The sequence below is a fragment of the Sceloporus undulatus genome, chromosome 3 (assembly GCF_019175285.1).
Source record: "Sceloporus undulatus isolate JIND9_A2432 ecotype Alabama chromosome 3, SceUnd_v1.1, whole genome shotgun sequence".
NCBI lineage: Eukaryota > Metazoa > Chordata > Lepidosauria > Squamata > Phrynosomatidae > Sceloporus > Sceloporus undulatus.
This window is the reverse complement of record NC_056524.1, coordinates 169,278,502-169,291,661: the sequence shown is the minus strand read 5'-3', so window position 1 is coordinate 169,291,661 and position 13,160 is coordinate 169,278,502. Positions and strand designations below refer to the sequence as shown.

At 39.8% G+C, this 13,160-nt stretch overlaps 1 protein-coding gene across 2 annotated transcripts in view; it reads right to left on the bottom strand.

Moving 5' to 3' along the window:
* Window positions 1-1,406: 1,406 nt before the first annotated feature.
* The window catches only part of STOX1 (storkhead box 1), a 31,139-nt gene continuing 19,385 nt past the window's right edge, over window positions 1,407-13,160 (bottom strand). The window contains exons 1-4 of one of the 2 annotated variants that reach the window (XM_042460729.1): window positions 12,834-12,932; window positions 11,313-11,465; window positions 4,595-6,866; window positions 1,407-1,760 (exon numbers count right to left, since the gene is read on the bottom strand). In XM_042460729.1, the coding sequence (XP_042316663.1) occupies window positions 1,601-1,760; window positions 4,595-6,866; window positions 11,313-11,445 (2,565 nt within the window). In that variant the 5' untranslated portion in view covers window positions 11,446-11,465; window positions 12,834-12,932 and the 3' untranslated portion in view covers window positions 1,407-1,600. Of the gene's footprint in view, window positions 1,761-4,594; window positions 6,867-11,312; window positions 11,466-12,833; window positions 12,933-13,160 lie in introns of those variants that run through there. The other variant, XM_042460728.1, reaches the window with a different exon arrangement.

Genomic DNA, 13,160 nt, shown 5'->3' with positions numbered 1-13,160 from the left:
TTCCCAGGATTCCCTAGCACTGAGCCATGGCTGTATAAGTGGTGTCAAATGGGATTGTTTCTACAGTGCGGAGGCAGCCTGGGTGTCACAAGCACAAAGGAGGCCGAGGCAATGCAAAACGTATGCACACCATCACACAAATACACCACCAGCAACTTCCAGTTACTCCCCTCTTCCCACCCAGATGCCATTTCCCACCTTGAGTCAGAATATCCCAGCTTCTTTTTGCTCCGATTTATAACCCCAAAGTGCTGCTTCATCTTGCTGCTTAGATGATGAATGAAGTAGAAGTGGTTGTGAAGTGAAATGAAGCACTCTGAGACTAAAAATTGGAGCAAAAAGAAGCTGGGATACTGTGACCCAAGGTGGAAAATGTGCGTCCTGACACTGGTATATAAACAGCCCAGCGCTAGTGCAGGACTGTGGCAAAACAAAAACATGATCACCAATAATGCAATGGATGTAATTACAACATACACAAATCAGATAGTCCAACAGGAGGACATGGGGTAAAGAGGCATGTACAGGGGGCTGATTGTGCTTTGCCACTGTGTCACTGGGACCACGGATGCACCAACACACTGTACTGGTGATGCATTGCACACACGACTGTGTGGCAAATCATATGGGCAAGCATCCAATGGAGTGGCATCTGGGCAGGAAGAGGGATCACTGGGTCACAGGTGGTGTGTTTGTGCAGCGGTGCACATACATGGAGGGGACGACAAAAAAGATAACTGTGCAGCATGGCTTGATGCTACATGGTGCAGACAGCCCATGTGTCTTCAGTCCGCATTGGGAGCGGGCAGTGTGGATGACAGGGTTTTGACCCATTTTCAGAAAAGGCAGGGTCAATCCACTTTTTCCTGCCCATCTCCTCTGGGCCTTTGATGCCCCTGCAGCCCCAGTCTCAGTACCTTTTCATCTTCTGCATTAGCAGCATTTAGGAACCTTCTTAGCTAAGCTGCAAATTCCAGGATTCCACAGGAGGCAGCCATGGCAGTTAAAGTGGAATAAGGATGCTATAACAGTGCAGTGTGACACTGTACATCGTATTCCCCCCCTCCCAACATTCCTGGCAACTATGCTTGACTTCCATCAGCTGGGAGGGAGAGTAGTAGTAGTAGTGGGAAGTGGCAAGCCCCAAGCGCCAGGTGCTTGCCGCTTCTGTTTCCCCTGCTAACTCGTTTCTGGGAACCTCCACTACTGCCCTGGGACTGCTTCTTGGCCTGGCTGTAGTCAATCACAGGTACAGTAGTTTTTAATTTCAAATAATGACTCGAGGATCCACCAACCTCCCACAGATACTGAGAAGCCATGCTACTCCAATCTAAGGCAATCAGGACATTTCAGAATCCTGTGTGGCCAGTGAAGACAAACACAACGTACAACAGCTTTATTCTACTGTTTTTACTATATAAGTATTACCACAAAGTTACAAAAAGACACTGCAAAATGTTTATTACAAAGCTTTTATACATTTTCAAATGAGACTATAACAATTTCATTTACTTTTAACAAATCTGATAGTTTACAACTATTTACAGTAAAGATATGAACATATTTACAAAGGAAATCTCAAAACCTGATGAGAAAAAAATTAAACGTTCATAACTGGAGTCAACTGAAGCAAGGAACTGCAAGTAAGAGTCTTTCCATTCTGTATAGTCTTCTCTATGCCCTCAATATTCATGAGGAAACTTCTTCTTTTCTTCAGTCCATCCAAGATGGCAGAACTCGCAGATGCCATACTTTGCGTTCTAGAAAGAATGATTTTGTAAAACAAAAGATGCACTGAGAAATAAATTTATCTATATGCATCTGCTCATAATCGCTGATTTACCAATTATCTACAGAGAAAAATAAATAAATAACTCCTCTAAAAGAAATGTTGGCTGATCAATAATGACAACAAAGCAATCTTTATTTTGCAACAGGTAAAAAAATATAAAGATCCAGCATGGTGTAGTGGATTGAACACCGAGCTGCAACTCTGGAGGACAGGGTTTGATTCCCTGCTTGGCCATGGAAACCCACTGGGTGACCTTAGATGAGTCAGTCAGCCCTCCCAAAACCCATGATACGTTCACCTTAGGGTTGCCATAATTTGGAAACAAATTGAAGGCCCATGACAACATTGAAGAATATTAAAGAAACTAGAATTTCTTTCACTGTAAGGGTGACATATAAAGATTATGTAGCACAGCTAGTAAACTTGGATGTAATGCAAGCTTCCTAAAGATCCTTTAATATGTACGGACTACATTTTCTAAAGAGAAGCAGTTACTCACACGCCTGTTGAAATTTTAAAAGTCAGTCATGGTTTAGAGAACTCAGATTATAGCCAAGACTATACAGTATATACTTTTGGCATAATGTAAATATATGCCATTGTAGTCACAGTGTATCTCTCAGCTGTGCAAAGGGTGCCATGGCACTGATCTTACCTAATGTACAATGGTCACAAATTACCCACAAATCAAAAGTAGGAGAACCCATGTGTCTGCTTGCAGAGCAGTTACCTGTGCCATGGACTACACTTACACATAAGATGTGACTGGTTACGCTGGCATAACACCCCAACAGGATTCAGGTCTATGTAAACTTCCAGAACTACTTTTCTCCTCAGAAGAATCTGTGCCCTTTTTTTATTTCTTCCACATTTTCATCAAGACAAATTTTAATTCTTCATGATCTGGTAATTTATTAATGACTGAGTATAGGCTCTGCATCCATTCTGCCTGAGCAGGAGCAAGCACAAATGGCTGTATGCTAGTGTAGGAAGCTGTGCCTTTGCCATCAGCGTGGTGCATTTTATGGTCCTTGGTAGCATCATGACCAATGTTCACAGCTGTACAGAGTCAATTTGTATTAGACTTTTTAAAGACACCTTTTGCATTAAGCTACAGTCTGAAGAGAGTTAAAACATATGAATTATTTCCAAGCATAGCTCCACACACACAGGATACTAGTATGTAGATCACAATAGAGCTACATCACTAACCCTCATCAAGGAAAGGCAATACTTGATAAACCAGGGACCTAAGCCACCAAGTCCACTAGCACCTAAGAAGGCAGTGTTGGGTTCAAAAGCATCCTGAAGGCAGATACAAAAAGTTACCCTATTTGTGTTGGCTCTGTCCCTGTGGAGCAGAGGAAGCAGAGTCAATAAGTCATGTTCTTCTTTATTGTTCCCAATATAAAGAAATCAGATCTTCCTTTATAACCCCGCTTATCCAACACTTTCCTGGTAGACAAGAAAAATTCTATGTTGAATATCTTTTTTCAGATCGAAAGGAGCTGGCAACTGACAAAGTTGCCAAATTCTGTGCAGCTGCGATTGTCACAGAAATATTCTGAAACAGATGCAGAAATACTTTGAAATATTCTGGAAAAAAATTGTTACACCATTTTGGCTTTCTTATTCTTATATAATCTTCCTTCTGTAGATAATGTGTTTGCACAAAGTGTATATTGCCTTGTCTTATATAATTGCCTTGCCTTGTATAATTGTTGATTGTAGACTGCCTTGTTTCATATGAGTATAGTAGTGCCCACATGGGACAACACTATAAACCTGATACTGTATATGTAGTTTTCAATCTGTCTAAATGTGTTACATTTTTAACCAGAAGATGTTAGCTTAGGATATAGTTTTCTAAATAACTGTGTCAAAGCTATTAATTTTAAGTTTACAATTAAATTGCTAAAGTTCTTTGGGATGACTTTTAGAAGCGAGTTTTAGGATTGTAATTTATGAATAGAAGCTTTTTGCATATTCCTATCCTGAGGCCTTGTAACATATGTACTCATTTTTATGCTGGCTTTGTGCCGTAATAAATCATTTCAGCATCCCAGACTTTATGCTTACTCCTTCAGGAGGAAAACAATCCCCTCCAGAATGCATACTAAATCCAGGATTGGGAAACTACCAGTCCATGAAGTTTCATCATGTCAACTGGTTATTGTGATCAATTTACTGGCACTCATTCAGATCACTGTTAAATTCAGGCAATTGTTCAACATCTCCACAACCTCATCTGGATCTGATGATAATGATAAACAGAGCTGTGTATACTATGGCATTCTGCTCCAAATCTTCAGATGGTTCAGTATTAATGGAGGAATCATGCACAGATGGGTTATTCAAGAGACAGGAACTTTAATTACCTATTGCATTTTTGTAGTTCTGACTATAGTTTATGTCCAGTTTGCAAAATCAATATTAAAATCAGGGAACCAGTGTCATCTAAGTATTTATTTGGACTCCACACCAATCATTAAATGAAAAGGAGAAAGAAAATGCAATGTTTCGTTATGGGACTCAGCAATCCTTATAAAGTCTAAAGGGCATACATGAAAGGCCTAGATCAAATAAAGATGTGTGGTCCCCTAAATAACTATAACTCTCAACAGTCATCACCACTAGTTATACTGGCAAGGGCTGATGGGAATTGCAGTCCAACAACATCTACAGACCCACACATTTCTCACCATATTTTTATACAGGGCACACACACACACAAAAAAACAACAAACGTTTAAGTGTGACAAATGGATATGGTAGTACTATCACTCTTGTATGTGTTCTTACCTGGGAGAATCTATCCCACTATCTCCTGTTATGCTGTGATTTCCTGTTCCTTCCAAGTGGTTTCGCTCATGCTGGACTTTCTGATCCAGAACCACATTGTCATTTGTGTCATCAAATGAATGTTCCTTTCCCCCAGAATTTGACTTAATTTCCCAGCCTTTTGGTGGCAGTGTCAGAGATGCTAATTTTCCACCTATTTCATTGAGGGACTTCTGCCAAATTCTGGTCTCTGCTTCATGCACATCATAGAAGTCAAACACACAGGGTTCAACACTATTGGACGTCGGCCTGTGATCATAAACATCATTCCTCTCTTCATTCGCTTTGTAGGCAAACAGAGGTATTTGTTGGCAAACACAATTTCCTCCTTCAAGGCTTATATTCTGATATTCCTTTAAGCTATCCTTTGATCTAGAAAGATTAAGAAATTCATTTTCATCATTCTTACATATATCAACCTGGTCCATCCTAGTTCTGTACTCTTCAATACCCAGTTCTTCTTTTACATTAGTCCACTTTCCTTTATCTGAAGAACTGTATGGGCGTTGGCTGGACTGTAACATGGATGACTCCCTATGTTGCTGCTGTTCATCATCATCATACAAAGAAGCACAGGCATCATCATCACCACCTACTTTTTGACATGGAGCCTCTACATATTGTAGGTTAATAGACTCAAGCCATTTGCTAGTGTTAGCAGATTTAAGTGAATTCTTTAAATCATTACTTTGTCTGTGAGCAAAAATATTTTCAGGTGGTTTCAACAGGTGTACATCATCTATATCAATGGGAAAACAAACATTTTGTAAATGACCTGCTTTTTGACCCATTAAGCCATATGCGCCTGCTTGATCACACAGGGGAGTTCGACTGGAATTCCCTGCATATGTTTTCTCTGCTCCTTCATTTGTGAGAGCAACATAAGTGTGAGGAGCTACCTGGATCTCTGCCATATTTTTAGGGTTCATCCCTCCATGAAAATTGTGTTTACAAGCTGCACTCTTCCTCAAGCATCCGTGTTTGCCATCTCTTTCTAAACCCCGGCATTGTATGCAATGCAGTTGTTGCTTCTTGTCATCGCCAACATCACATGTGACTGTGAGTGACTGTTTGATTTTACAGTCCCTAATTCTTGAGGAATGTGTAATTCTTTGAAAACTCCTCTCTGATCTAGAAACTTTGGACTTTACATCACGATTTTTGTGCTTTCTGTGTTCTTTTGTTGACTTATTCCTCCTATAAGGAATATCCTGAAATGGATTATTAATTTCTTTTTTGTATATGAAGTCAGAGTCAACTTCTGTTGCATCTCCAGACAAGTGTTTATTGCCAGATTCAATTGTAATACAGGACCATGGATATTCACCAGTGTTATCCACTTGGCCTTTTGCTGGTGTTACTTCATCAGTTTTAAAGTCTCTCTGTGTCATGCTAATTTGTTTTTCTTTGTTGGATTGGATTTTCCTGTGATGCTTTGCAGCTTTACTTTGTTTTTTCTGGGTGCATCCTTTGGAAGGATGTTTCTGCTTCTTCGTCAACACTTCTGTAGAGGTTCCTTTACTGATATATTTCTTCTGCTCCTCTACTTTCTGCATCAGCATTGTGTGTTTAGTTAAGTTGTCCACTGTCAACACAGGGTTAATGCGCTTAATAATTTCATGTTCAACATCACGTGGGATGTTATCCAAATTATCTTCATCTCTGACTGGCCATTCTTTGGGAGGAAACTGGGCAGAAAATGAAGAATGCGTTTTTTTAGACTTTTCTTTCTTAGAGGTGCTACGCCAGAAAAGACTAAGACCAAACTTTTTCACCTTCTCTTTTTCTTTCATTGAATTTACAGAACAAACAGCTGCACAAGATTGGTTGCCGGCCAGTGTATCAGAGGCTGGATTTTGAACTGTAACTCTGGATTCACAAGACCCTTTCTGGATTCTTTCCTTAGGTTCATGGCTCATTAGCTGCTGAGGCCTCTGTTCATTCCTGGCGGTGTGCTCAGGGAAACAATGACAGGATCTGCAGTGAGATGTAACAGGCAAATGATCTTGGACAGGCTCTCTAGCCTCCATGCTAACAAGGTATGTAACAGAAGGTTCCGGAGGGCAATCGTCTTCCAGCAAGAGCCTCTTGTTGCTCTTCATAGTATCGTGAGAAATGAAATATGTATTTGGGGTCACTATGAAATATCCTTCCCCAGTGTGATATATCTTCCTTTCTTTAATTAGCATTCCAAGCATACTGTATAGAATGTCACGGGTGGGAGCTGCAATTCCTAGCACAGAAAAGATTAGATTATGTTATGATTTATTTCTGCATTATATTAAACATGCAAAATATATCAGAATCCTTGCCTTGTGGAGACTCAAAACTCAGGATCAAGTTTCTCTCTATAATCTTTCCCATTTCTCTGGTTTGCACCTTCTCACATTGCTGAAAGGTGTTAATTGGCCCCTTCCATAAGTGCTTCTCTGCCATTTCCCTAGTGTCAACTTCTATGTTGTATTCAATAGGGCTTAACTATCCTAAAGCAGTGATTCATAAACGTTGGTTTTCCAGATGATTTTCACTTCAGCTCTCTGAATTCCTGACAGTTGGCCAAGCTGGCTGAGTCTCCTGGAGTTTGAGGTCCAAAACATCTGGGAACCACTGTCCTAAAGACACCAGATCCCAGCTGATCTTGGAAGCTAAACAGGGGTCAGCCCAGGTTAGTACTTGGATGGAAGACTGACAATGAACACACATATATAGTAACAGATCATTGCTAATTCCTAGTTGTTGCTTCCTGGTCTTAGTTCTTTTTATGCAAATGAGTTCTTTTTGTCTGCTTGACACTATGGATGATTAGTGACAAAATAAATTTGATTTACTAATGTTGATTTCCCCCCCTTTTTAAAATTTTATTTTCCTCATAAACTGGCAAAACCAAAGAACCTTATAGTTCAGTAACCTATAGCTCTATTTTTAACAAAAAAGTAAAAAGTGAAATCAGTTTGTAGCTATTCTTCAAATAAATTGTACTTTTAATACACAGTAACCAACATGATAATTTTATGCCAACCAAGGCTTGCAAAACTCATTTTAGCTTGAAAAGACAGGGAAAGGGGAGGAGGAATTTAACAGTACCTTTAAAACTAAGTGATTTATTTTAACAATAGCTTTTGTGGATTTTAGCCCACTTGTTTCTCAAAGGCAGTGATGGAAACCACAGTGGTTTTAACAGTGACTACATCACAGTATCTGAGAACTGAAATCCATGAACACTTACACTAAAATAAACCAGTTAGTCTTAAAGGGACTGCTAGATTCCTTCTCTCCTCACCCTTTCCTTTTTATCCTGAAACAAATTAACACCATTATCTCTTTAACAACTACTACATAATATGTTTTATATTCTTGAAGTAATTAAGTCTTTCAGTCTATAAAGAGTTCTAATATGGCCATGGGGGGATTTAATAGTATCGCCCCAAAAGAGTGGGGAGAGAGGTTTCCTGTAATAGTTTCAACATTTATGAAAAATTTACATTTTTAATTACAATGACGAATGGGACTTTGGCCACAGTGTTGGAAGCAGGAAAAAAAGCACCTCCTCCAGAACTGATGGCCTTCAGCAACTGTTTTATGACAAGGCCACTTTTTAACAAGTATGCGAATGCTCAAGGTAGTTTTCTGTTTAGAAATAGTGAAAAACTATTAATCTTTATATGAATAAATTGCACCATCATACACAAGGAACCAGCAGCACGCTTAGAACAACACTAAAGTTTGAAGAAATTAAAAAATAATAATCTTAAAAAATTAATGAGGTTCCCAAAACATCTCAATTGGAACTGAACATATTCAATGATGGTAAATTGTGATCTCTTTTTGAGGGGGTAGTGGTGGTGGAAAACAGAGATAGACAAAATGGAGTATCCTGGGAAAGAACACATTTGTCTGTGAAGGGAAAAATATGGACTGCAAGCAGGATTCCCCTCCAGGCTGTTTTTATGGGCTGCTCTTCAAATATACTGTATTTTTAAAAAAGCCAGCAGCATCCTATTAGCCTTTGCCCATGTTTTACCTCCAGACCTGTTTTTGGCTGGTGGAGGCTTTGGGTTGTTGTTGTTGTTGTTGTTTTAAGAAAGTGACTGCTTTTAGGATTTTATTATCCTATTCAGAGTGGAGCTTAAAATGGTACAAAATGGACAATCACAGCCCCAAAGGCTTTACTATGTGAAACTGGCTATGGGGGCATTTGAAAACAATTTGCTGGCAATTTGGGAGGGGGAATTTTAGCAGCACAGGGAGAGTAAAGCAGCCCCCAGGCACTGGACGTTATATACAGACTTAATTTTTAGAGGGAAAAGCCTTGTGTCACGTTAATGCTAACTGCAGAATAATTTTTCCTATTCAGACAGTTGTTGTTATGTAACTTCAAGTTGATTCCAACTTTCGACAGTTCTATCACGGAATTTTCTTGGCGAGACTTATTCAAAGCGAGTTTGCCATTGTGTTCTTCTGAGATGGACAGAGAGGGCGACTTGGCTACTTGGTCACCCAGGCCTGTTACAGACAGCCAAAATAAAGCTGCTTCGAGTCACAGTGATGGTGTTTCAATGATGCATGCGTCCTAAGAGTCCAGAAGTCACACCAAAGCTACACTCCAGCCCTAAGGACTGGAGCATGGCTTTGGTGTAGCTTCTGGACTCTTAGGACGCATGCATCATTGAAACACCATATCTCCACTGTGACTCGAAGCAGCTTTATTTTGGCTGTCTGTAACAGGCCCCTGTGAGTTTCCATGGCTGGGCTGGGATTCATATTCTGCTCTCCTAGAATCCTAGTGCAACTCTCAAACCAGTATACCATGCTGGTTCTCTTACTGTCATGTGGACAATAGGGGGCAGCAAATACACATGAAAGCAGTGCTTGTGGAACACCTTGCTGTCTCAGCAATTCTTATAAGAAGGCTGCAAGACTTAAGGTTGAAGAGACTTATCAGGCAATGTAGGGCCTCCCAAATGATATATGATATTATCCCTTCCCAATAAATGACTATACCATTGTCAGGGTTAAGAAGCTATTCAAAATCACTTCTCCCATCATTCCTTGTAAATTAGCAAAAGCTTGGTCAAAGTATGGGGAATAATTTTCACTTCAGTAGCAAAATGTAGTACAGAATTTGCTGTTTGCCTGTACTTGCTGCCAAAACAAAAAGTGCATGGAACCAGAAACAAGAAGAAAAACAATGTAAAAGACAGCTGTGGCATGGTGACACATTGCGGGAGGATGGTTGTGGATATATATCACGGACTTTGTGCCTGCTATGAAATGTATTTTTCAATAAAAAGTCTTGAGTGCAGTTAGGAGTGGTGTTTATTTATTTATTTATGGACTAACACCTGTTTTAATCCCTGAGCCAGCATGGAATCATAGTCCAAAAAAGTAGTGTTTCCAGCATGTAATGCATGCTTGGGCAACTGTTTGGTGGGGAGATCTGACCCTCCACCTCATATGAATTTGAGATCCAGCATGGTACAGTAGTTTGAATATTGGACTAGAACCCCAAGAGAGCAGGGTTTGAATCAATTGGCAATGGAATAAATTCCCTAGAGAGGTGGTGGGATCCTCTTGTTTGGATGTCTTCAAAAAGAGGCTGGAGAGCTACCTGCTGATGATGCTCTATCTGGAGATTCTACATTGAGCAGAAGTTTGGACTCAATGGCCCATGACACTCCTTTCAGCTTTATGATTCCGAGTGGTGGAATTGAGAGAAGTACATTGCTCAAAGAACTGAGAGCTCAGGCAGGCCAATATGGAAAGTTGTGGTCCTTGAGGCACAATAGGAGCCTCTCACAGATGCATGAGAATAATGAGAAAGGATTATGTTAACAGAGCCCCACACAGTGTACTTAAGGGAATTTTGCTTTTTTTCTATTTAGCCTTTGCATTCTCTTTCTCTCCAATCCTACTAGGAATTCTGACCAGAATAAAATATTATTCTAGACAGCAAGGAAGAGAAAATCAGTCACAGACCAGAAGGGAAAGGTTTGTTCTACCGAGATTTAGTTTCAAAATGTTGCAAAGATCACTGTCCGTTGTTTTCATCTAAGGACCACTTCCCACTACTCCTTTTCACCTGACCAGACTACACAAAAAGCCACTTTCTTTGCCACTCTCATAACAGATCCATCGGCTTTGTGAAGGGGATTATTTGTAAGAGAAGAGCCTATTTATTTGTAAATTAGCATAGTCCCTGACAGTATCATGAGTGGGGCATGAGGGGTGGGGGGAGACAACAGATCCCTAGCTGGGAGAAACTGTGCACCTTCACATACTGCCTTCCTGAGGTAGATGGAGGGGGCAAATGCTGCTGTCACTGAGGGTGAGGCCTTTCAAGTTAGGAGTGGAAGAGTACAGATTTTACCCTCACTACAACACTAGTGCTCCCACCCACAGTGTTTCCACATTATCACCCTTATGCTATGATTGTTAAAGTCATTTTCCTTCATGAAATTTGATACTGAAGTTTGAAAGCTGCTAGAAATTCCTATTTGCAGTGCAGTGTAAGTGAGAACAATTAGGTTCCATGGTTTGTTTTTCATACACTGACTTACAAAGGAAATTCAAAGTGCTTCCTAGTTCCCAGATAGTTTGCATTCTTCCACTCTGCCAGCTGGAAACCCTCTGAGTCGAATGTTTATATTAAATATCTGCAAGCCGTGATTTAACAGATTACCTGGGTAGTGTTTCCCCAATTGATCCAGTAAGGTTTCCTGTGTAACAGTAATATGAGCGGCATTCATATCAGATATAGCACAGCACAAGACTTCTGCCAAAGGCACAAACTGGGATTGTAAAATGGGATTCATATGCACTGGAGAGACATCACCTGAATGGAATACAAGAAGAAGAAGAAAGTAAAAATAAAATTAGCACCGTCTGAGTCTGAAAAGTTTCCAGTTGACATTTCAAAAGTTTGGCTTCGTTAAAGTTAGCTGAAGAGAAGTGCCCAGACAAAGGTGCTAATGAAATTTAAAAATAAAACCACTTCAACAGTTACCTTTAAAAAAACAACACACACACACACACACACACACACCACAGTAAACAGTTAAATACTACTTGCTGAAAAACAAGGAAATGTTTTGCTTCTTTAAATTAAAATCTACATAAGTAATTTTAAAGAGAAATAATTTTTAGACCTGACAGTTGGGGTTGTTAAGACTCAGAAGCAAAATACCATGATGATGATGATGATTCCATACATTACAGTATTATATCTTGCTATTTCCCACATGACTTTACTAGTGTAGGAAGTAGCTGTAATGGGGCTCTGGAGGATCGAGAAATGATATATAATTGCCATTAATGAATAATTAATCCTTTCACTTAAAAATATTGGGAATGGTAAAAGTGAGGGAACTACATGCAGATATGTTTAGGGTGCCATATGAAGTGGGTAGGACAGAGTCCCTGCCTCAAGAACAGTTCCCATTCTTTTTGTCTCAAAATACCGAGGGGCTGAAATGACCTCTAGCCTCTTCCTCAGACAGGCAAAGCTGCACATGGCCACTGTACTGCCAGGGAAAGCTGGCAACAGAGAATAGTGAGCTGAAGTGACCCAAAGTCCTCAGCTGGCCCTTTAGATAATGGAAGAAACTTGTGTTCCTTCAGTCAGGAGCCTAAAGCAGAGAAAACAGGCTCAGAAGTGGAAAGTGAAGCATCACTTCCTTGGAGGTTAGTAATTAGCAACCTTTCATCTGTTTTTCCCCCATCGCTTTATATAAATACTTATAAAAAAATTATTGTTCCTTTTTTTTAAATCAGTCAATTAGCAGATGTTACTTTTCCCTCATTTGCATGGGAAGGCCACCATTCTATTGCACTATTACTTCTGGCACAGTTATATTATTTGGGACTGTGATGGGGCAGGAGAGATGTTAACCTTCCAATTTTTGAAAGGATTACCATGCCCCCAAGATTAACAAAAACACGGGTAAAACAGCAGTTGGGGGTTGCCAGGGTGGGTGATCCACCCCAAACAGTGTTTTCCAGACTACAGGATAGGAAAAATGTTTCTTTTTGTTGGAAGAAATTGGTAGTGTCATCTAGATTTTTTGCATGAGATACCAAGTCTCTTGGTCTGACTCTGATAGATTCACAACACCACACAGACACAGCACATAAACAATGAGCAATGCAAAGCAATTCAGCTTGAAATTAAATGTTACATACAACAACAAAAAAATTATCTCACATTACAGCTGCCAGAGGAGGGAAGGTAGGGTTTCTTCAAGATTATTTCTCATAAATCAACAATATAAGCAACATTCCCTTTTGAAGAAGTTGTTAAACAGTTCTTGACCTCTGTTTTACAACTAGCAATGGTTATGTATCACAGAATGTGCTTAGAGACTTTCCCAAGAACAATGACTTCAAGGATGTTGCTAAGCTACTACCAGCAGGTATATAAATCAGTGTCAGCTTGCTTTCTATGGAACAGGAGAATTCACAAAAACAACCATGAAGAGTATACTATTTCAGTTAGTTAGTGTAAGGAGAAGAGCTGCTTTCACAATTATTT